We start from the raw sequence: 24,452 nt of genomic DNA on the forward strand, positions 1-24,452 counted from the left end.
TGCGCCATTTGAGTTACTTCCTTAACTCGTTTTACTTTTTAATTAACCCGTAAATTATATCTTAACTCAGAACACATTAATCCTTTCGCATTTAAACCGGTCGTATCTGGCCAAAATATTCTATTTGTTTTTTGTTTTCAAACTAAGCAGATCTGGACCCTCACACCTGATCAACAATATCATTCTAAAAATAAACAATCACATCATTGAAATATGGAACCAGCTTCAATAAATACTATTACATTTGACAGATTAAACTGAATGCTAAAGGGTAAAACCAACAGCCCATCATTTTGTCCATTCAACCATATCAATTAACTTCACACCCTCCCACATAATCTATTTATTTGATTTTTCTGTTCTATATTTAATGGTCCAGTGCACAAGGCCACAAATAATTGCAGTGCTTCCCTCTTAACCTTTTACACTTCATTTGACCTCTCAAAATAAATCAAGAAACACACATCCCACCACACACTCTCTCCCTTTCCTCCCCCTCCTCCTTCATCCTACTTTCATCTCCCATTTCTTTCACTAATCCCTCCACCTCATCAGCGTGTCCCCTTTTCACTTCCCTTCCACCTCCGTTTTTTCCTCTTCACTTTCCCTTCTTTTTCTCCTCCTGTAATCAACCAACCAAACAATTAACCAACCAACCATTCAGCTAACCATCCAACTAACCAGCCAGCCAGCCAACCAACCAACCAACCAACCAACTAAGCAATTAACCAACCAACTAACCAAGTAATTAACCAACCAGCCAATGAAGCAATTAACCAATCAGCCAACCAAGTAATCAACCAACCAACCAACCAACCAACCAACCAACCAACTAAGCAATTAACCAACCAACTAACCAAGTAATTAACCAACCAGCCAATGAAGCAATTAACCAATCAGCCAACCAAGTAATCAACCAACCAACCAACCAACCAATCAACCAAGCAATTAACCAACCAACCAACCAATCAAGAAACCGACCAACCAACCAACCAACCAACCAAGCAATTAACCAACCAACCAACCAACCAAGCAATTAACCAACCAAGCAAACAAAGAAAGAAAAGAATGTCACAACTTACGTCGAGCTTCGACACTTTTCAGTAACATTCCCTCCAAGAATGTGTTGTGCCTCATGTTACCTTTGGCTATTTGTCTCCATTCTTTTCTGAATTCATTGACACCAACCACTGCAAAATCCCCTTCAAACAGGTGGAAGTTGGCCAGTGTTGGCTGCTCGCTGGCCATGTTCCCTGCAAATAAGAGAAGAAAAAAACAGATACAGAAATCCTACAAGATACAACGCAATGAAGACAGGTTGTTGTTGTTGGTATGTGTGTGTGTATTTCTATATAGTCTTTTATTCATTTATTTGTTTCAGTCATTTGACTGCGGCTATGCTGGAGCACTGCCTTTTTAGTCAAACAAACTGAACACCACGACTTATTCTTTGTAAGCCTAGTACTTATTCTATCGGTGTCTTTTGCCGAACTGCTAAGTTACGGGAACGTAAACACACCAGCATCAGTTGTCAACCGATGGTGGCGGGGGGACAAACACAGATACATAAACACACACATAGATGATAGGCTTCATTCAGTTTCTGTCTACCAAATCCGCTCACAAAGCTTTGGTTGGCCCAAGGCTATAGTAGAAGACACTTGCCCAAGGTGCCTCACAGTTGGACTGAACCTGGAACCATGTGGTTGGTAAGCAAGCTGCTTACCACACAGCCACTCCTGCGCCTGTATAGGTATGTATTTGTGCAAAAGATCATATAGTTATATGTGTGTAGAGACACGAGGGGGTACCCAAAAGAACCCAGAATTTTGCAATATTATTTTGTTCACTTAGTTTTACATGTTTATACGTTTACTGACTTCAAAGTATTCTCCGTTTGAAGCAATGCATTAGTCCAAAGGTGTTTTCCACTATTTGAAGCAGTACTGAGACTCTTGCAAAGTGATGCCTTTTAATGCCACTGTCGTTTTTACCTCCACCTCTTCCACATCTGCAAATTCCATAGCACCAGCTTTCATAACCAGTGATGCCCTTTGAAAAAAAAACGGTCCAGGTCAACTTCCACCTGTTCTGTCCATTCATGACACGTATTCAGCTGTGATGGTTTTTGATCTTCCATGAACAAGTGAGACACGAATTTTGTCGCAACTCTTTTCATTTGTAATTCCTCTGACCTCAGTCACAATTCTACACCAATACAGCAAGTCTTTTATCAATAATATGGCAAGATAAAAAATATTCTATTGCATTATGTATTTCTTTGAACAATGACACATTCAAATATATTTAGTGTAATTATGTGAAATAATCTGTATATGACAGTTGCAGATATAAATGTTGACTGTCTGATTTCTCCAGTCATGCATTACATTGTATATATATATGTATATACATATTATATATATATATATATATATAAAGGGAGAGAGAGAAGGTAGAGTAAAAAAAAAAGATACTGAGAGGGATAATGTAAGAGGAGCAGGATGAGTGTGCACATGAGGATTAGTGGCAGGCAATGAGTAAATGAACAGTCTTGCTCTCCCCCTTTACATATATCCTGAAAGAGAGAGAGAAAGAAACATAGGGACAGAGGAGGAGGAAGGAGAGTGTCTGTGTGTGTGTACATATGTATGTATACCAGGGGTGGGCAAACTTTTTTGATCGCGGGCCGCACAGTGCGTCTTTGGAATCTTGGCGGGCCTCATTTATAAAAATCAAGTGAAAATATTGTGAATTACCGTACAGTTACGAAGTATCTGCATAGAAGTTGGGATTCATAAAAGCTCTCGGCGGGCCGCATGAAAACCTATGGCGGGCCGCATGCGCCCCGCGGGCCGTAGTTTGCCCACCCCTGATGTATACGAACACACACACATAGACAGAGAGAAAATCTGCCTCAACAACATCCATCGGACCTATGCAAAACATAGGAAAATGAATGTTAAAACGATGATGATGATGATACACACATATACATACACAAATACAAACAACAGGCTTCCACACAGTTTCCACCAACTAAATTCACTTAAGTTGTAGCAGTTGGCCTGCGGTAATAGTAGAGGGCACCTACCTGAAGTCCTACATTGTGGGACTGAACCTGAAGTCACTTGGTTGCAAAGCAAACGTCTTAACCACACAGCCATGCGTGCATCTATACAATGTCTAATTTTATTTTATTTTTATTTTTGTTTAGGTGCAGGCATGGCTGTGTGGTAAGTAGCTTGCTTACCAACCACATGGTTCCGGGTTCAGTCCCACTGTGCGGCATATTGGGCAAGTGTCCTCTACTATAGCCTCGGGCCGACCAAAGCCTTGTGAGTGGATTTGGTAGACGGAAACTGAAAAGAAGCCCACCGTATATATGTATATATATGTGTGTGTGTCTGTGTTCATCCCCCCAACATCGCTTGACAACCGATGCTTAGCGGTTTGGCAAAAGAGAACAATAGAATAAGTACTAGGCTTACAAAGAATAAGTCCTGGGGTCGATTTGCTCGACTAAAAGCAGTGCTCCAGCATGGCCATAGTCAAATGAATGAAACAAGTAAAAGAGTAAAAGAGTAATCATAAAGCCTAGTTAGAGCTATTAGTTTAATTAGCGTTATATCAGAGTGGCCATGGTGACGGCATTGGTAGTGATGGTTATGGCAGTAATGTTAACTGACTTAATTTGTGCTTTATTAACGCCATAATATTCATCTAACAACAAAGAACCACTCATGACATATAATAATAATAAATAACGACAACAACAACAACAGCAACAATAGTATTAACGATGTGATGAATGATTAAAGAAGAGATAGAGTGGTTGACAATATCGACGGAGCTGTCTGTCACTGCATCCTTTGAGTGCACTAATACAGCATCTCAACAAAGGTACTAAACACCTTGGCTAGTTGTACTTTGATGCAGGTGGTTCCGTTTCTGCCTTGGACCACTTAACAGTAATGGTTTGCTTAGCTTCGTCCCCACCATAATCAGTTCCATTCTATATACCAACCCCCGCTAGACATTTTGTTAGCAGTTAGTGTTAACATCTGATTGATTACATCGTGAAGTGGGGCAGGAATTAAATAACACCAGATTTCTATGTCTTTTAAACATAAAAAGAGGATTTATGTGTGTGTGTGTGTGTGTACGTGTACAGTGTATGGAGGAAATTGGTAGCATTCCAGGCTGGATAAAAATTTGAATTTGTGTAACAGATGTTTATTTGTGTTTTTATCGTAAAATATTGTAGAATTTGGTAGAATTTGAGTGCTTTTGTTTTTCTTGTTCTTTATCCTTTGTTCATCACCATTAAATGGATGTAATTTTTATTTGCCAATATAGTATTCACACACACACACACTATGCATTAATATATTCCTGTGTTTTATATCAATATCTATCTATGTGTATGTATGTATGTATGTATGTATGTATGTATTTATGTATGTATGTATGTATGTATATATAGATATATACTTACACACATACTTATGCATTAATTGACACTACATATGTTTGTATATATATGTGTGTGTGTGTGTATATATATATATATATATATATATATATATAAATATTTATATATGTATGTATATATGTGTGTGTGTATATATATATGTGTGTGTATATATATATATATAAATATATATATATATATATATATATATATATATAATAGAGGGTGAATTCAGTGTATAGTAAATTTTCATTAAGCATGAATGGCGGTAGCATTTCTAACTTTGTCATTTAGTTATTTTCTTTTAGATATTTTATTTACTTTGTTTACGGTGTTATTTCCAGTCAAGCATTGATTTTCATAATGTTATCATATCATTATTATCTTACTATATTTTCCCATACCATATCTTGTTTAAACTGTTTAATGGTTTTAAAACTGTTTACGTTCTCATTAATCCAACATTTATTTACTCTAGAGAAATATCCGCTTTCATTATGAAGGCATTCAGAATGTCTTAGCGATACATTTATGGTATGAAGTTGTTCGCCAATGCAACTCAGCTTCTGGCACACAGACATGCTCTGCTGTCTCCTCATTCTGTCTCATCTAATGCTACTACCATAGCCACTGTTCCTCATTTGTAGCCTGACACATGTCCAAGTACCACATAATGGGATCAAACCCAAAACCATATAGATGTGAAGCAAATTTCTTAACTAACAGCCTTAGAAAGAAACAGACAGATGGGGACACACACACACACAAAAATACATATAAGGTGCATTCAAAAAGTATCCGACTTTATTTTTTCCCACCAAAACTAATATCACGTGGGCAAAATCCCTTGGGCAGGAGAGAGCACTACTCTTCCTGAATGTCCCTAATAAATACTATCATCATTAAAATCCACACACAGACGAGCCTGTGTGTGTATTTATTAAGGCAATCAATTTTTTTCAAGTCAATCAATCGACTGATTGAGTAAATAGAACCTGAACACACCTATAATGCATATCAGAAATGGCTGTAAGTCAAAGGTGCACAAATATAGATATATGTAAAGCACATTTTTTATGCCTTTTCTTGTACATCAGTGAAAAAGACTAGTTTAATTAGGGAGTGCAACCATGGATTTATAAAACTGACTGGTAACAGACTTTAACTTTGGATTTTGCCATAGGATTACCTGGAGTTCTATACCAATCTGAAGACATTTCATTAGCCTGGTGTATTTGTATTAGCAGAGAGCTTGTGAAGTATTTTGTCTGGATTGACAATCTGGAGAAGAAGCACACTCTATGAGATGTAGAGCACTTAATATTATAGTGGGGTAGGCCAGTTTATGGGGATACCCTGGGTTTTATGCTCATATGGAGTTTAGCCTTACGGCATATCTTCAGAACCCAAGCACTGCTGGCCTGAGACCTCTTTAAAATATAGAGGGGGAAAAGCCTTGTTTTTAAGGGTAAAACCCTAGGTGATTATCTCCCTTTGCCATTGTTCATCGATCTTTGGCCGTCCTGACATCTTGTGGTCACCAAAGCACTCCAAAGGTAAACGATTGGTTTCCAGCTGTGGTGCTGCTGTGTGGTTTCCAAAAGGCCAGCAGGAATTTTCTAAAATGCAGGCATGGTCTGAAAATTTCTGTCCTGGAGTTCAGGATGACCTCTGGCACGAGCGAGTCATCTAGGATCCTACCCTTCAAAATGAGGCTTTTCCCCACTCCATATTTTAAAGAGGTCTCAGGCCAGCAGTGTTTGGGGTCTGAAGATATGCCATAAGGCTAAACTCATTATGAGCAAGAAACCCAAGGTAACCTCATCAACCGGCCAACCTCACTATAATATATATATATATATATATATATACTCTAAATTCGAATAGAGGTCTGTTAGAGGATTGTTTTAACTTCATGAAGGGATGGTTTCATCCAAGTAAATACTGATTCAATACCTAATAGTTTTGGGGAATGAATTTCCTTAAAATAATAGGTATATATATATATATATATATATATATATAAACATAGTTTATATTCATATAAAAGAAGAAAAACAAATGGAGATTGGGAAGTTAATGATTGTTTATTATTAACAGCAAATTAATTATCATCCCTTTGATTGATTTGTTGTTAATAATAAACAATTATTAACTTCCCAATCTCCATTTCCTTTTTCTTTTTTATATGGCTATAAACTATATGTTTATACACACACACACACACACACACACACACACATATATATATATATCTACATACACAGAAACTGAAAGAAGCCTGTTATATATACATGCCAGCAAAAAGAATGATAGAATAAGTATCAAGCTTAAGTTGATTTATTTGACTAAGCCCTTTAAGGTGGTGGGTGCCCCAATATGGCAGCAGTCCAATGACTGAAACAATATGTATGTATGTGTGTGTGTGTGTGTTTATGTATATATATGTCATCATTTTAATGTTCACTGGGGCAGATGGAACTCAGTGAGGCAAATTTTCTATGGCTGGATGCTCTTGCTGTCACTAACTCTCTCCTGTTTCCAAGTAAGGTAGTATTTCGCTTGACCAGAAATGTTTTAACAGAAGACTGAAGACAAAGGACACCATTTGTTGGACGATGATGCCTGCTTACGACTACCTTGACATGATGTCATGTCAAAGCAAGGATATAGCAACACACACACACACGCACACATGTATGCATGCATGCACACATGCGCACACACACACTGACACCCACCCCACTATGTGATGAACTTCTTTCAGTTTTGTCAATGAAATCTACTCACAAGGCTTTGGTTGGCCCAGAACTTGTCCAAAGTACCACACACAAACTTCTTACCACATAAGCACACCTGTGCATATAGCCATGCCTGCACCAATATATACATGTGTGTGTGTATGTGTATATATACATACATACATACATACACACACACACACCAACATTAAAATTAAAGACATAGTAAGTATGTCTACCTGCTGGAAATAAAAGTCAAAAACTCTTACTTAAATTGCCATAATACACTGATAATAACTACAGAAATCAACCGTCCAAAGGAAAACATGCTAAGACAATTTCTCAGCCTACATTCAAGTATTTGGATTCATGTGGACCAATTTCTGGACTGGCATAATAGCCTCACCTTTCTCAGAACATGTTACCATGATGGAGAGCCCCAACCCATTGTATTGAAGTCTGCGTTGCAACTGATACGTTTTGTGCTGAATCATGGCAGCCAGCAGTGTGAAAATAATTTCAATATCGGGCAAACAATTCAGGAGGAAAATAATTAACAAGAAAACAATTTGTGAAGATATTGACTCTATTATTATCTAGTGTAACAATTTAAAAATGATAATAACAGAATCAATAATATAGGCGATTGCAGGCCCCAAAAAGTATTAAAATTAATCAAAGGACATACTAAATATGTCTGTTACCATCATTTTTAAATTGTTACACTAGATAATAATAGAGCCAATGATATCTTTACAAATATTTTCTTGTGAATTATTTGGTCTGTATTGAAATTATATATGTATATATATAGTTAATCCAAACATGAAAACACAAAGAGAAAACACAACAACGCGAGGACGTGGAACAAATATAGTATTATTGGATGCTCAGGAAAGAAGGAGGGTTTAACGTTTCAAGCGGAACTCTTCGTCAGAAACATAGGAAAAGGAAAGATCCAAAGAAGGGAAGACAGAGGAAAAAAAATCACCAACGGTACACACAAGGTCACATTTCGAATGGATTATATATATATATATATTTATATATATATATTCAAATACATTTGTATATGCATGTGTGTGCATGCATATATAGTGTGTATATGACAGGCTTCTGTACAGTTTCCATTAAAAAAAAATTTCATTCGCAAAGGATCAGTCACTTCAATACTATTGTACAAAATACAGAAGAAGCTTGTCAAAGGTGCATTGCAGTGGGGTGGAACTCAAAACCAGATGGTTCCAAATCAAACTTCTTAACCGTATAGCCATGTATGCGGCATTACATTCTGCAAAAAGGAAATGTCTAAATATCAAGACCCACCCTGGAACTATTAACACATCTTTTGGATTAAAAGACTTAATGTCAATCAGAGACCAAACTAATAAAAATGTTTCACCTTAAAAGATTAAGAAAATAAATAGCCTAAAGAAAGAAATGGTAATCATGTTTGTTTTATACTCTTAATGTTTGGGGTTTTTTTGAAATATTTTTTTTCATGCACTTTTTTAGAAATTCTAATATTGACATTTCCTATTCCTCAAGTCAATTAATTTTTCATTTGTATTCTCTTCGTTAATTGCAGTAAGAGACTTCTTGTAAAATGATAATTAATTCATACTCTGTTTTCTTTTACTGTATCTCGTTTAATGTTCTAATAACTCTGATTATATCCTCAACAAATAAACCCTGTCTATTTAATTGAATTATTAATTAATTTTATATCACCAATTAGTGAACAATGTCCATTGTTTGGTGCAGGTTCCCAATGAGCCAGACGTTGGTTCACAGCATTTCTGATGGCCTCATTGAAAAGGATGTGTCTGTATCTTGGTGCAGAACAAATATCACGTGGGACTTCATTTGAGAAACACCATCTTTTGCATTTTTTCACCCATATTTTATTTTTACACCCTTTGGTAAGCATTGATGAAGTTTGTATCAGTTTGATTGTTTAACCCTTGGGCAGTCTTCACCAAGCAGAGCAAAGATCAGAGGCATTTAAGCTGTGATTATTCAGTATTTTTTCCCAGACACAGTTTCAAACCACCACCTGGTTCCTGGGTGCTTTAAATGGAGTCCACTGTGTTGCAACCACCACAAGGTCCAGTCCTTTTTGTGATATGATGGCTTGCATGCCTCAATGACCCTGAGAGGGTTATGCCAGTAGGGTGCAAGGTTCTGATAGGGCCTCTCATGCTGGACAGGTCAAAGGATAGAAGCCAGACCTATATGGACCACCTCTTCTCAGAGATAAAAATGGGTTTGCATAGGGCTAATGACCAACCTAGAAAAAAAGTCAAAGTTACAGAAGCACCAAGAACAACTGAAAACCAGCAAAACCTGAGAGGGGGAGGCCTTATGTGATGCAGCAAAATCTGAAAGGAAGTTGCAAGGCCAACCCCATTTCTGACCACCAGGAAAGGGCCTAGAGGCATGAACAGTTGAGAAAAGGCATCAACAGCTAATACTTCGTAGGCCATTGTAGGTACTTTATTTGCAAGCATTCAATTCAGGTTTCATGACAGGAATAATTCAATAGATTGAATTCTTATAATGCCAGGCATGACTAACCATTTTCATTCCATTTATCCAATCACAACATTTTCAGAATATAAATTTCCCTCAAATCTGTTTTGTTCTTTTTGTTTAGTAATTTGAATTTTAATTTCTACCATAATCCTTTCTACTTCAGCCATAAGGGCTGAAATGTTAGGGGAGGGCCTCAGTTGACTACATTGACCCCAGTTGTTAATCAACACTTATTTCATCGACCCTGAAAGTATGAAAGGTAATGCTGACCTTGGCAGAATTTGAACTCAGAACATAAAACCAGTACTTGTTTCGGTCATTTGACTGCAGCCATGCTGGAGCACTGCCTTTAGTCGAGCAAATCGACCCCAGGACTTATTCTTTGTAAGCCTAGTACTTATTCTATTGTTCTCTTTTGCCTAACTGCTAAGTTATGGGGATGTAAACACACTAGCATCGGTTGTCAAGCGATGTTGGGAGGGGGGCAAACACAGACACAAACATATATATACATATATATGACAGGCTTCTTTCAGTTTCTGTCTACCAAATCCACTCACAAGGCTTTGATTGGCCTGAGGCTATAGTAGAAGACACTTGCCCAAGGTGCCACATAATGGGACTGAACTTGGAACCATGTGGTTGGTAAGCAAGCTACTTACCACACAGCCACTCATGTGCCTATATGTCAACTCACCACATTTTTAATTTCTACCATAATAAATCCTGACATAGAGGAAATACTGCTTTTTAAAAATATTATTTTCAATTGGGATACAGGTAACAAATTGGCAGAATCATGAGAGTGCTGGACAAAAATAGTCTCTGGTATTTGTCCTAGTTCTTTGCAATCTGGTTTCAAATCCTGCAGAGGTAGCTTTTTTTTTTTTATCCTTTTCAGAGAAACAAAATAAAAATGCACTGTAAATACCAGTTTGAATATGCTAAGAGCATGTTTGGACTTGTAGATAAGCCATTGCATGTCAACAAGTCCAAACATGTTCTTGACATATTCGAGCTGATATTTACATTGCATGTTTACCAATCACCGCTCAGTGCACTAACCTTGCAATAAAAAGTACCAGTCAAATACTGGGGTCAATGGTACTGATTAATCCCCTCCTCTTAAAACTACTGACCTTGTTCTTAAATTAGAAACAATTTAAATTCAAATAACGATAAAAAAATAAATAACATGTAACGATGTGACCATGTTTACAAACTAATGATAAATAGACACAAGAACCAAGCATCAGAATGTTGTTAAAGAAGTAGTTTTAATTAGATTACTTCATTAGCAATATGGTAATTAAGAAGTATTTGACACAGATTGCTAAACCCCAAGTGATAGAAAGAAAAATACTTTTTTTTTCACAAAATAGGTCAACTCTAAGTTTTCTTCTCAAGTTCAGGTATTCTATAATTATGACAAAAAAAAAATGAAACAAAAAAAAAAACAAATAAAAAAACAAACAAAAAAAAAACAAAAAGGAACTATTCTAGAATTTGCTAATTTAACATCAGTCAGGCAGGAAGAACTCTTTATACTGAAGAACTGGTACAAAATGCTGGCAACAGATTGGACTACATTCAGATAGCTATTTTTTAACTTATTTCAGAATGGAATTCATAGATCAATCATTGTCCTCCTCCTCCTCGTCATCATCATCATCATCATTGTCATCATCATCATCATTATCCTCATCATTATCGTCATCATTATCATCGTCATCGTCATCATCATCGTCATCCTCCTCCTCATGATGATGATCATAATCATGATCATGATCATCATCGTCATTTACCATCCGTTTTCCATGCTGGCATGGGTTACATGGTTTGACTTAAATTGGTAAGCCAGAGAGCTGCACCAGGCTCCAGTCTGTTTTGGTGTGGTTTCTATGGCTTGTCACTGATATGGGTGCCTTTCACATGTCATTGGCACTGGACATGACTACGATTTCACTTAGCTTGACATGTCTTATGAAGCACAGGAAATTGCCAAAAGTGATGGTCACTTATCATCACTTCTGTGAGACTCAGCCGGTACCTTTTTACATGAGGATAGCTGTGTAAAGAAGTGTTGATATATATATATATTCTTTTACATGTTTCAATCATTTGACTGCGGTCATGCTGGAGCACCGCCTTTAGTTGAACAAATCAACCCCAGAACTTATTCTTTGTAAGCCTAGTACTTATTCTGTCGGTCTCTTTTGCCAAACTGCTAAGTTACGAGGACATAAACACACCAACAGCAGTTGTCAAGCAATGATGGAGGGACAAACACAGACACACAAACATATACATACATATATTCATACATATATATATATATACATATATATATTGGCCTGCTCGCTTAGCCAGCGAGGTGGCGTCGTTCGAAGGCTAAAACAATGCAAAAGCATTGTGACCAGCGATGTGTAGCAACATCTGATGGTCTGGTCGGTCACGTGATATATATATATATATATATAATATATATATATATATATATATAAACAATTATAAATAAGAGCAAAAGAAAAAAAATTCTATGCCAATATGCTGAGAAATAGACTTTAAAGTGTCAGTCATCACATACAATATACATCACTATATATACATGCTGTGTTGAAAATGAGGAAAGCAAGCTAACGAAAAAAAAAAATTCATTGACTTTAGTTTCTGCTTTTTTCCATGGGTGCTTGTAAGTATTTCATTTATTTCTTATCATATTCTCTGCTGATGATTAGAAAAATCTATTTGATTAATCCCCAAATCGTTTGATTCAGAGATAATGTATTTTTTAAAAAAATTCCGTTAGCTTGCTTTCCCCGTTTTCAACATGTATTTATAGTGATGTATATTGTATGTGGTGATAGATGCTTTAAAATCTATTTCTCAGCATAGTGGCATAGAAGATTTTTTCCTTTTACCCTTATTTATAATTGTTTATAATTTTCACCTGAAGAGATATTTTAATATGCTGGCCACTTGATGAAATGTTTTTGGAAAAAAATTTTATCCTATATTAAAAGTACACACGCACACACACATATGACAGGCTTCTTTCAGTTTCCATCTACCAAATCCACTCACAAGGCTTTCGTTGGCCTGAGGCTATAGTAGAAGACACTTGCCCAAGGTGCCACATAGTGGGACTGAACCTGGAATCATGTGGTTGGGAAGCAAGCTTCTTACTACACAGTCACACCTGCACCTGTATGTATATACATATATATATATATATATATATATATATAATATATATATATATATATATATATATATATAATCATCATCACCATTGTCATTTAAAGTCTGTTTTCCATGCTGGCATGGGTTGGATGGTTTGACAGGGGCTGGCTAGGCAGAAGACTACACCAAACTTCAGTGTTTGTTTTGGTAAGTTTTTTTATGGCTGGATGCTCTTCCTGACACCAACCACCTTACAGAGTGGACTGAGTGATTTTTATGTGGCACCAACCCCAGTTGGCTGATTTAAATGGCTGGACACAAATTAACAGAGAAAGCAATCGATGCAGTTAATGAAGGATGCATCAATGAAGGGAAGGTCAATGGTATTTGGTATTCTGCAAATCCATGAGTAGTTTGACGGAACTTTAAGCATGGTGCAATATAATAATAAAACAGACACCAAAATGATACAAAAATAATGTTGGAGGTGGTAAGTAGCTTGCTTACTAACCACATGGTTCTGGGTTCAGTCCCATTGCGTGGCACCTTGGGCAAGTGTCTTCTACTATAGCCTTGGACTGACCAAAGCCTTGTGCATGGATTTGGTAGACGGAAACTGAAAGAAGCCTGTCGTATATATGTATATATATATGTAGGTGTGTGTGTATATGTAGGTGTCTGTGTTTGTACCTCCAACATCGCTTGACAACCGATGGTGGTGTGTTTATGTCCCTGTAACTAAGCGGTTCGGCAAAAGAGATCGATAGAATAAGGACTAGGCTTACAAAGAGTAAGGTCTGGGGTCGATTTGCTCTACTAAAGGTGGTGCTCCAGCATGGCCGCAGTCAAATGACTGAAACATGTAAAAAAGTAAAAGAGCAAAGAGAGAATTTATTCACATCACTAGTTCGTTTTATGTCTGTGTTTCCATGCTAGCATGGGTTAGATGACTATGCTATTGAGGTATTGTTTTACAGCCAGATGCTTTTCCTGTCACTAACCTTTAACCGTTTTTACGTTAGGAATCTCTTATTTTATTTGGCTCCGAAAGCATGAGGTCAACGACAGTCACATACACACAGACAAACACACACACACACACACAGAGCTATATATATAAAGTCCACAGTCGATAAACAAACGAATGCACAGACAGACGATAGGCTTCTGTACAGTTTCCATCTACCAGATTTAACTCACAAGCACTACTCAACATGAGGCTATAGTAAAAGACATGTTTTGTAAGATATTACGCAGTGACATCAAACCCAGAACCATGTGGTTGCCAACTTTTTTAACTAGATAACTGTTGCCAGATTCCATAACGAACCTAAAGGGGCGTAACTCTACCATTTATGTCCTGAGCCGACCTTCATTTTGGGAAAAAAAAAAATTTTAAACATTTATTATAAAAAAATGAATATATAAAATGTATGTATATTTTTATAACCAAGTTCGTTCTAGTACCATTTAACAGTCCCGCTTGGCCCTTTATCTCTTGATATCATTAACCCTACCATCACCCCTTATAATTTCGGCACGAGTGTAGGTGTAACCCTACTCCGACTTTGTTTCCTCATAACTTACACAAAAAATGAGTATTTTTGGTGAGCAGTTATACCAATACTTTTTACATAGTGTCGGTTCTGATTATTTCAGAATCTGTGTGAAAAATGTTTTCAGAGGGGCAGAGGGAGGGGGAAGTTTCGGATAATTCACGCGAGCCGACTTTGTTTCCTCATAACTTTCAGATGGTATAGATTACGACATCAGAATTTAATGTGAAAAATAAAAACTGATGGCCACGCACACATACATACTGACACATCAGTCTTTTTCAGAATTTCAATTTTTGTAGATATTTGTGTGCGCGCAACCAGTTTTTTTTACCTTTCCACATTAAATTCTATAACCGTAATCTACACCATGTGAATAGCATTTGGAGAAAATTTCATTAAAAAATTCCCTTTTTCCTCGAAGTTATGAAGTAGGTGTGCGATAAATTCTAATCCTTCTTCATTCAATCCGGTTAATCTCTTTACACACATGCACACATACACACGAAATGCACGTTCATAAATGACAACAAAGGAATGAACAAACATGCACGCGCGCACACTTTGGTAAATGGAGACGCATTCATAAAGCCGAATACACACAAACAGATATGCACAAACAAAAAATGCACAAAAGGCACACGCATGTGCAAATGTATACACACACACACACACCGATACATGTAAACAAATATAAGTGCAATGTAAAAAAATACACATACACACACAATGACAAATGCACAAATAGAAATGTGCGCAAATACTCACACGTACACGCACAATACACACACACCTGTTTCTAATTAAAAACAAAGAGAAAATTATTAATTATAAAAATATTAATTTTGCGGATTCTGAATCTGATGTTTAAAACATCCAAACATCTATTTAAAAAAAAAAATGAAAATAGACAGAGAAGAAGGTTTAAAAATTCACAAATAATGACCGTCGGGGTCTGAGCCCAGAAAGTCCTTAATAACGGATTTCAGTCCTGAAAGACGGATTTAACAATTCAATAAAGCCGAAAGAGACACACTTGGAAACTGAGCGACTGAAATAACTTACCAGTGAATAAGTTATCCACTTGACGCTTCAATACCATAATATTCAGCAAACACGAACACACTCCAATATATATTTGTATTTATACGGCTTCTGTCGTTGACGACAAGAGAAAATTTTGTCACTGAACACAACTGAACAGAAATTAATGACGGTTTGTTTTACGTCAGGTTTTTCTTTTTTTTTTTGTTAGATGGATAGAGTTACCTTCGTCACTCTATATCTCTTACTGCTGCAAACCACCACCATCACCATTGTGATTATCATAACCACTGCTCTTATTACTTTGCCTACCGTTATTCTCTGCTTTCTCGTTATCTTTTGTTTCTTTTCTCCTAACGATGTATCCTTTTCTACCACACTTTCTCTTTCACTCTATCAATCTCACACATGACATACATAAAATTACTCTATGTATGTGTGAATGCATATATATTACATATACACACACACATATATATATATATATAAATAATCTAATCTAATCTAATATTATATTATATATATATATATTCATATATATTATATAATATATATTATATAAATATACTATATATAATCTAATCTAATATCTCTCTCTCTATATATATATATATATATATACATATATTATATATATATATATATATATATATATATATATATATATACATTATATATATATATATATATATATATATATATTATATAATATATATACATTATATATAGTATATATATACCTATAAATATATAAATATATATACATATATACATATATATATATTATATATATATACATATAAATAAATAAATATATATATATACATATAAATAAATAAATATATATACATATATAAATAAAATATATATATATAGACACACACGCACACACACGTTCATATACATATACGATGGAATGCAACCATGCCAATATGTTATGTAATATTTGACACATACACACACAAATCTGCATGTTTCTATGTATAGAAGAAAAGAGAGAGAGAGAAAGAGTGAGAGGAAGAGAGAGAGAGAGAGAGGGAGAGAGATGATGAGAGGTGGAGGGGATGAGAAGGGAGAATCTAAAAAGATAGCAAGCTGTGTCTATAAATAGAACTATGTCTGTAGGTGTGGTCTATTTATAGGGACACTTATGGCAGAGCTGGCTTAGATACCAGTTGATGGCTTCTACACACACACACACACACTTTCTCTCTCTCTCACACACACACTGCTTATTTACACACATTTATATTTTCATTCTGTCACTACTACAACAACCACATCACTACATTCCCCACTACTACTACTACTACTACTACTACCACCACCACCACCACCACCACTACTACTACCACTACTACTACTACGATCTTTCAGCACCACCACCACTACCATCAGCCTATTACCACTGCTACCACTACCACAACTCCATCACCATTAGCAATACTCTTTCGCCCTTACCGCAAATTTACTACCACCACCCTCGTCACTACTCCCTCCCCGCAACTGCCCACCCCATCTTCCCTTGTTTCCTCTGACCACAAATTACATTGCAATTCTTTTACACTTAGACCATCGCCATCTAAGTCGAGCCAGACATCTCACGGACGAAGTCTCTAAAATCACTCGTAGAAAAAGAAGAGGAGGAGGAGGAAGAGGAAGAAAGAGAAAATGAATCCTTTAGACAAAAAAAGAAAAAAAAAACTCCCAAAAACAAACTAGTAAATTTTTAAAAGTCTCGTGTCTACAGGCGAATTAAGTCGAGATTATCTCCATTTTCCGAATCGTTCAAGTGACCAAGTGCACAAAACTAAGCCCGTGGAAGGTTAGGTACGCTTGTTTATGACAGGGTTAGAATCTTTCACTTCACTGGTAATCGCTGGTCCACATTTCAAGTAGAGTGGATTGAAGCAATGAAGTACCTTGTTCAAGTTTTTAACATTGAGCTGCTTCCGAGAATCGAACACTTGTTCTAATCGTTCAGGGCTCAAAACCCCAAACCACTTAACCACGTGACTTGGTGTGTAAATTACGCTACTATAATTTAGCTTCAAATTTTGGCTCAAGTCCAGCAATTTCGGGTGAGGGGCTAAGTCGACCCCAGTATGCAACTGGTACTTAATTTATCGACCCCGAAAGGATGAAAGGCAAAGTTGACCTCGGTGGAATTCGAACTGAGAACGTAAAGACGAACGAAATACCGCTAAGCATTTTGCCCGGCGTGCTAACGATTCTGTCAGCTCACCGCCTTCTAACTCTTTAAAAATTCATTTATACAACGAACCGACAGAATCATAAAAGCTTCGGAAATATTTTTTCTTGGGCATTTGCAATTCATTCAACCTTGACACTTAAAAAATAAAAAAAATTAAAGGTTCTCCTTCTTAGCTCTAATTGGCTGCTCGACTGTTTCAGATTGCATCCCGCATTCTTAAAAACAAGTGGACACATACAAAAAACCAGGATGGTCACGGCTTAGGATTAGGATTCACACTAAGTTAAATGACATCAATACTGCATCCCTCAAAAATTCTATGCTTCCCTTAAATTCGCCAGCACTAATCCCGATCTAGCTATGGACCCCTTCCTCTTTTTGGCTCTTTTGATGTTTCATTTTATGTTTTGTCCAGTGTACTATGTGTGTACTTTTGGCTACCATTGCTGTCTTTCCTTACTTGAATTTCTGTCCTCTCTTTTACTTTTCCCCCGACAAGTTATGCACTTGACCACTGCATATATCAGGTTGAAGAAGTTGTACCGGAGTTTTGCAGAGTTTTGAATGTTTTAAAAACATTCTTTTGTAATTGTCTGATAATACAAACACAGACTTACCCAAATGCATCAATAAATTAACATTGATTTTTTTTCGCCGTTGTTACAATCATATTTGTACCGTCCCTCTATGTTTGGTCCCCTGTGGGCAATAAAGAAATCGTTGTTACAATCATCTGAAATGGAACTGTCAAAGCGCGAAATTCGAACAATTTTGCTATTCAACTTAAAAAAAAAAAACCAACGTAAAGCAGCTGAAACTGCTCGCGATATCAACGAAATGTTTGGTGAGGAAATGACCAGTGAATGGTCAGCTCAAAAATGGTTTAAACGATTTCGCAGTGGAGACCTGGGCCTTGAAGATGACGGTCAATGAGAAAGATCCACGTAAAACCATTCGAGAACTGGTAAAAGAACTTCATGTTAGCCAAAAAAAAAACTTCCTGCAACCATTTGCATGCAATCGGAAAATCAAAAAGGCTCGACAAATGGGTACCGCACGATTTGAATGAAAATCAAAAATGCGCAGATATGAAATTTGCTCGTCGCTTCTTCTCCGTAACCGGACCGACTCATTGCTTGACCGTATTGTAACTTGCGATGAAAAGTGAATTCTGTACAATAATAAAAAAAACGTTCTTCGCAGTGGTTGGACCAAAATGAAGCACTGAAAACCTTCCTTAAACTCGAGCTCTTCAAACAGAAGGTTATGATGGCTGTTTGCTGGTGTACTACTGGACTCATCCACTATAACTTCTTAAAACCCGGAAAAACCTTTACTTCAGAAACATATTGCCAAAATGAACGAAAAACTGCTAATCCTCCGTCCCAGATTGGTCAACAGAAGAGGGTCAATGATTCTTCATGACAATGCTCGACCACACATTTCACTAATGACGCTCCAGAAGTTGAGGGAATTTGGCTACGAAGTTCTTCCCCACCCAGCTTGTTCCCCAGACCTTTCTCCTACTGACTACCACTTTTGCAAGCACCTTGATGGTTTCTTGTGAAAGAAGGAGTTCAGAAATCAAACCGATGCTGAAAGTGCGTTCAAAGAGTTCATCAGCTCCAGAACTCCAGATTTTTATGTTACCAGATTAAACAAACTTGTAATTCATTGGCAAAAATGTGTTGGTTGCAATGGTTCTTACTTTGATGAATAAAATGTCCGCATTGTTGAGATATATTGTGATGAATTTTAAGTTTCAAAACGTTACTTGCTTTTTACTCAGCCTTCGTTTTCTCTCCATGCTGATATATGGAAAATTAGGGTGGTTTTAGAGTCAGATCATAGCTGCTATTTTCAGCATGGTGGTATCTCGTAGATACCCTAATTTATAATTTTAACATATATATATATATATATATATACGACGAGCTTCTATCAGTTTCTGTCTACCAATTCCTCTCACAAGGCTTTGGTCCCCGAGGCTATAGTAGAAGACACTTGCCCAAGGTGCCACGCAGTGGGACTGAACCCGGAACCATTCTTTGTAAGCCTAGTACATATGTTATCGGTCTCTTTTGTCGAACCGCTAATTATGGGAACCTAAACACATGAACATCGGCTGTCAAGCGATGCTGAGGGGATAGGGCAAACACAGACAAACAAATATATACATATATATAGATATACACGACGAGTTTCTTTCAGTTTCTGTCGACCAAATCCACTCACAAGGCTTTGGTCGATCCCAAGCCACACAGTGGTACTGAACCCGGAACCATGTGGTTGGGAAGCATGCTTCTTACCACACAACCACGCATATAATTTATACATATCTATCCTATATTTGTTTCAGGCAATTGAATGCGACCATACTGAGGCAACCTTCACTCTCTACTCCTCATTAAACCATCGTCATCTTCTTTTTGTCTCCCCACCTACCCCTCTTCTACGCTTCACTTCAATCGTTTCGCCATTTCTCTATTTCGATACACCCCACCCTACACACATACATACACACAACTACAACGATATACATACAAGAAAAGAAAGAGTGGAGACGATCTAAAACATGGTGAAAAGAAAGTAAACAAGAAACACAGAGAAAAAACACACAAAAAACCTAACATACATATAAAAATACAGAAGAAAATAATAGACGGATATCGAAATGGTTGAATCAGAAAGTTGTTTGCAATACGAATGTCTATTAAAAGTTCTTTTATTAACTATTTTCTGCCCATCTAAAAGTGTTCAGTTGAAGGCATTACAAAGCATTTGAAGAATTTTTTAAAGTAACAATCGTATATTTTTAATGCATTAGACATATTGACTGTTTTTCATTTGCATGTACGAGTGTGTATATAGGTATGTATGTATGCGTGTGTGTGTGTGTGTGTGTGTGTATGTATGTAGGTATGCATGGATGTGTGTATGTATGTGTGTATGCGTATGTATGTGTGTGTATGTATGTATGTGTGTGAGTGTGTGTGTATGTATGTATGTATGTGTGTATGTATGTGTGTATGTATGTGTGCATGAAAGTATGTATGTGTGTGTGTATATATGCGTGGGGCGTGCGTGTGTGTGCTTGTGTGTATGCATGTATGTGTGTGTAGTGTGCCTCTATGTATGTATGTGTGCATTGTGTGTGTGTATGTGTGTATGTATGTATGTGTGTGTGTGTTGTGTGTGTGTGTGTGTGTGTGCGCGCGCGCGCATGAATACATATCCTGCATGGCCACAGCCTCAAGCTGAAAACCAAGAATAGAAAAATAATCTAGAAATATATATGGCTGTGTGGTAAGAAGCTTGCTTCCCAACCACACTGCCGGGTTCCGGGTTCAGTTCCACTGCGTGGCACCTTGGGCAAATGTCTTCTACTGTAGCCTCGGGCCGACCAAAGGTTCATGAGTGGATTTGGTAGACGGGAACTGAAAGAAGCCTGTCGTATATACATACATGTATATATATATATATATATATATATATATATATATATATATATATATATATATATATATATATATACATATATATATATATATTTGTGAGTCTGTGTTTGTCCCCTAACCATCACTTGACAACCGATGTTGGTGTGTTTACGTTCCCGTAACTTACCGGTTCTGTAGAAAACCGATAGAATAAGTACTAGGCTTACAAAAAATAAGTCCTGGAGTCGATTTACTCAACTGAAAGGCGGGGCTCCAGTATGGTCGCAGTCAAATGACTGAAACAATAAAAGAATAAAAGAAATATATATACATATAGGCGCAGGAATGGCTACGTGCTTCCCAGCGACATGGTTTCGGGTTCAGTCCCACAGCGTGGCACCTTGGGCAAGTGTCTTATAATATAGCTTCGGGCCGACCAATGTCTTGTGATTGGATTTGGTAGATGGAAACTGAAAGAAGTTCGTCGTGTGTGTGTGTATATATATATATATATATATATATATATATTTGTGAGTCTGTGTTTGTCCCCCAACCATCGCTTAACAACCAAGACCGATAGCATAAGTACAAGGCTTACAAAGAATAAGTGCAGGGGTCGATTACACTTATTAGCGCTGAAAAGATTCAAACTTCAACCCCGATGTCTTTGCAAGGGATCAATTCTACAAGATAAAGAAAGGCATAAGAGGGATCATATATATGCGTATGTTTAGGGCGGTGAGCTGGCAGAATCGTTATCACGCCGGGCGAAATGCCTAGAGGTATTTCGTCTGCCGTTATGTTCTGAGTTCAAATTCCGCCGTGGCCAACTTTGCCTTTCATCCTTTCGGGGTCGATTAAATAAGTACCAGTTACGCACTGGGGTCGATGTAATCGTCTTAATCCCTTTGTCTGTCCTTGTTTGTACCCTCTAAGTTTAGCCCCCTGTGGGCAATAAAGAAATATATAAGTGTGTGTGTGTGTGTGTGTGTGTAGATACATGTTTTCCTGTCTGTGTGTGTCTCTCCTTCACCACACACACGGACACACACATCTATACATATACAGGGTTGGCCAGAAGTCACCTGACAGTAAATCAAAAATTCCATAAATACCATCTGTAATTCTGTATTGACTCGGATGGAAAAATGAGTCGCTCAAGAAGGATTTCAGTTTGAACAATTTTCACGATGATTCGTATTCAGATAACATAAATAAATCTTGGAATTAAATCTTGGATTTTGATTTACTGTCAGATGACTTTTGGCCAAAACGTTTCTGTGCATATAAACACACACACAGATATAAAGGAATATATGATGAAATTATGCACTCAATCTTACACGTAAAAAGAAGATATACCTATGCAACAACCACTTACACTTTCATACACAAACCAGCTCTCTCTCACACACGCAATTATAAAATACTTGTTTATACATAATCATATTAAAACATTCTACCCATGGGACATTTGATACTAAACATATGTAAACATAACACGCACACACGTACGCACTAAAACAGCTAATATTTTGAATGTGAACTATCATGAAATATTTCACTCTGAACATATCAAAAACAAGAGCCCTGTCAGTGTATCAGATGAGATTTTGGCTCTTTATCAATCTCATATTAACGTTTACATAGCTTTATCTAATATGGTTTATTAACATAGACACAGATGTTAAAATTTTTACATGGTGTATATCGTGTCTGTATATTTAATACTTGCAATGTTTTAATGATAAAAATATGAGCAAGCGTATTATACACACACAACACTTTGAATTTGGATTTAGACTTGGTTTGGGTTTGACGAGAACTAAAATAAAACCATCGTACATGATGCTTGTCTCATGTTGTCAGATGATAGCCGTCTAAAAACTATAGAGTTCTGAACGCCATGGGATTTAAGTGGCAAGAGCTTGTACAACACTTTTGCCACTCTCTCGGCCGCCATAGTAGATCCCACGTTTATAGACTTTATTTCTTATGAGTAACATTACCAGTGGTAAAGCTGGTTGCACTTTATCTGGGAAGCAATTCGCTCTAAATCCCGACGACCATGAGAAGTTAAACGGTGACCACCATTGGGATCTTTCTCGGAAAACTTAAAGTTTTCCACAGCCTGTAAAACACGTCGGGCAATGGAAGCTGAAGCCGGACAAAAATGACTCTACCAATTCTTTAGCGTCCTCCATCTATTTTTGTGAATGCTCCAACACTAACGGGATATTTAATATAAAAAATGTCAGCAAACTGAAGCAGCCCATATATAAAACCAGTCTTGACTGTAAGGAGCTAATTTGTTGAATCTTCCTAATTTTACAATCTCAACCCGATCTGGAATTTTCATTTTATCAGATTATTTTAAAGAAAGCACCCAATGCTTTTGGGAATTGATGTTTTGCGCTCGGAAGCCGTGATTGCAGAATGTGATAAGCATTGCAAGATGGCGGGTACTATTTTGACTGCAAGTTTTTATTTTATATTAGAGGATCTTTCTTCTAGAAGAGCTACCTTCTTCAGGGTTCAGTCAAAAATAACGGGAGCCCCCTTTAACTTCTGGGAAATTTATTTCACCCCAAAATGGGACCCTGATTGGAATTACCGTTCCGGGTCAGAATGGATCTGGAAGTAATGATAATTAAAGGGTTACACGCACATAAACAAACACACGTACGCATGTGTCTGTGTGTACCCTTGCTCTGACGTCATATGATGGTTGTAAACGAGTTTTACCGTCATACAAGAGATGCTGTACGTTTCCAGTTTTCCTTGAAAAAAATGTCTGGTTCTGGGAAAATATTACCTTACTTGGAAACAGGTGAGGGTTTGGTAACTCAAGGGCATTCGGCCGTAGAAAATCTACTCCAACAAATTCCGTCTGATCCATGCAAGCATAAAAATTCGACGTTAAATGATAATAATGGTGATGATAATGTGTGCTTACATGCGCTTGAATGAGCGAATGGTGGTGTATGTGTATATTTCCTTCAGTATAAGTGCGTCGAGTCGTATATGTAACTATTCCAGTATATATATATGTATATGTATATATATATATATATATATATATATATATTCATAATGTTAATTTAATATGCTTATTGTACATACACAGATTCTATCCCTCTTTTACACAAATATATATTTATACATGTATCCTCATTTATCGCGTTTGTTTGATTAAAAAAAACTGCCGTATTAAATGAATCAGTGACATGAATAATAGCACACAATAGAAAAATAGGCTTCGTTCCG

The 24,452-nt window shown here is 36.8% G+C and overlaps 1 protein-coding gene across 4 annotated transcripts in view; it reads right to left on the bottom strand.

Annotated features, from left to right (window-relative positions):
* The window catches only part of LOC115222307, a 78,726-nt gene that overhangs the window by 24,363 nt on the left and 29,911 nt on the right, over positions 1 to 24,452 (bottom strand). For 2 of the 4 annotated variants that reach the window (XM_036511417.1, XM_036511419.1), the window contains one exon: positions 1,083 to 1,253. In XM_036511417.1, coding sequence (XP_036367310.1) covers positions 1,083 to 1,248 — 166 coding nt within the window. In that variant the 5' untranslated portion in view covers positions 1,249 to 1,253. Of the gene's footprint in view, positions 1 to 1,082; positions 1,254 to 15,554; positions 15,820 to 20,136; positions 20,144 to 24,452 lie in introns of those variants that run through there. The other 2 variants (XM_036511418.1, XM_029792487.2) reach the window with 2 other exon arrangements.

Source organism: Octopus sinensis, linkage group LG19 (genome assembly GCF_006345805.1).
Source record: "Octopus sinensis linkage group LG19, ASM634580v1, whole genome shotgun sequence".
NCBI classification, from domain to species: Eukaryota; Metazoa; Mollusca; class Cephalopoda; order Octopoda; family Octopodidae; genus Octopus; species Octopus sinensis.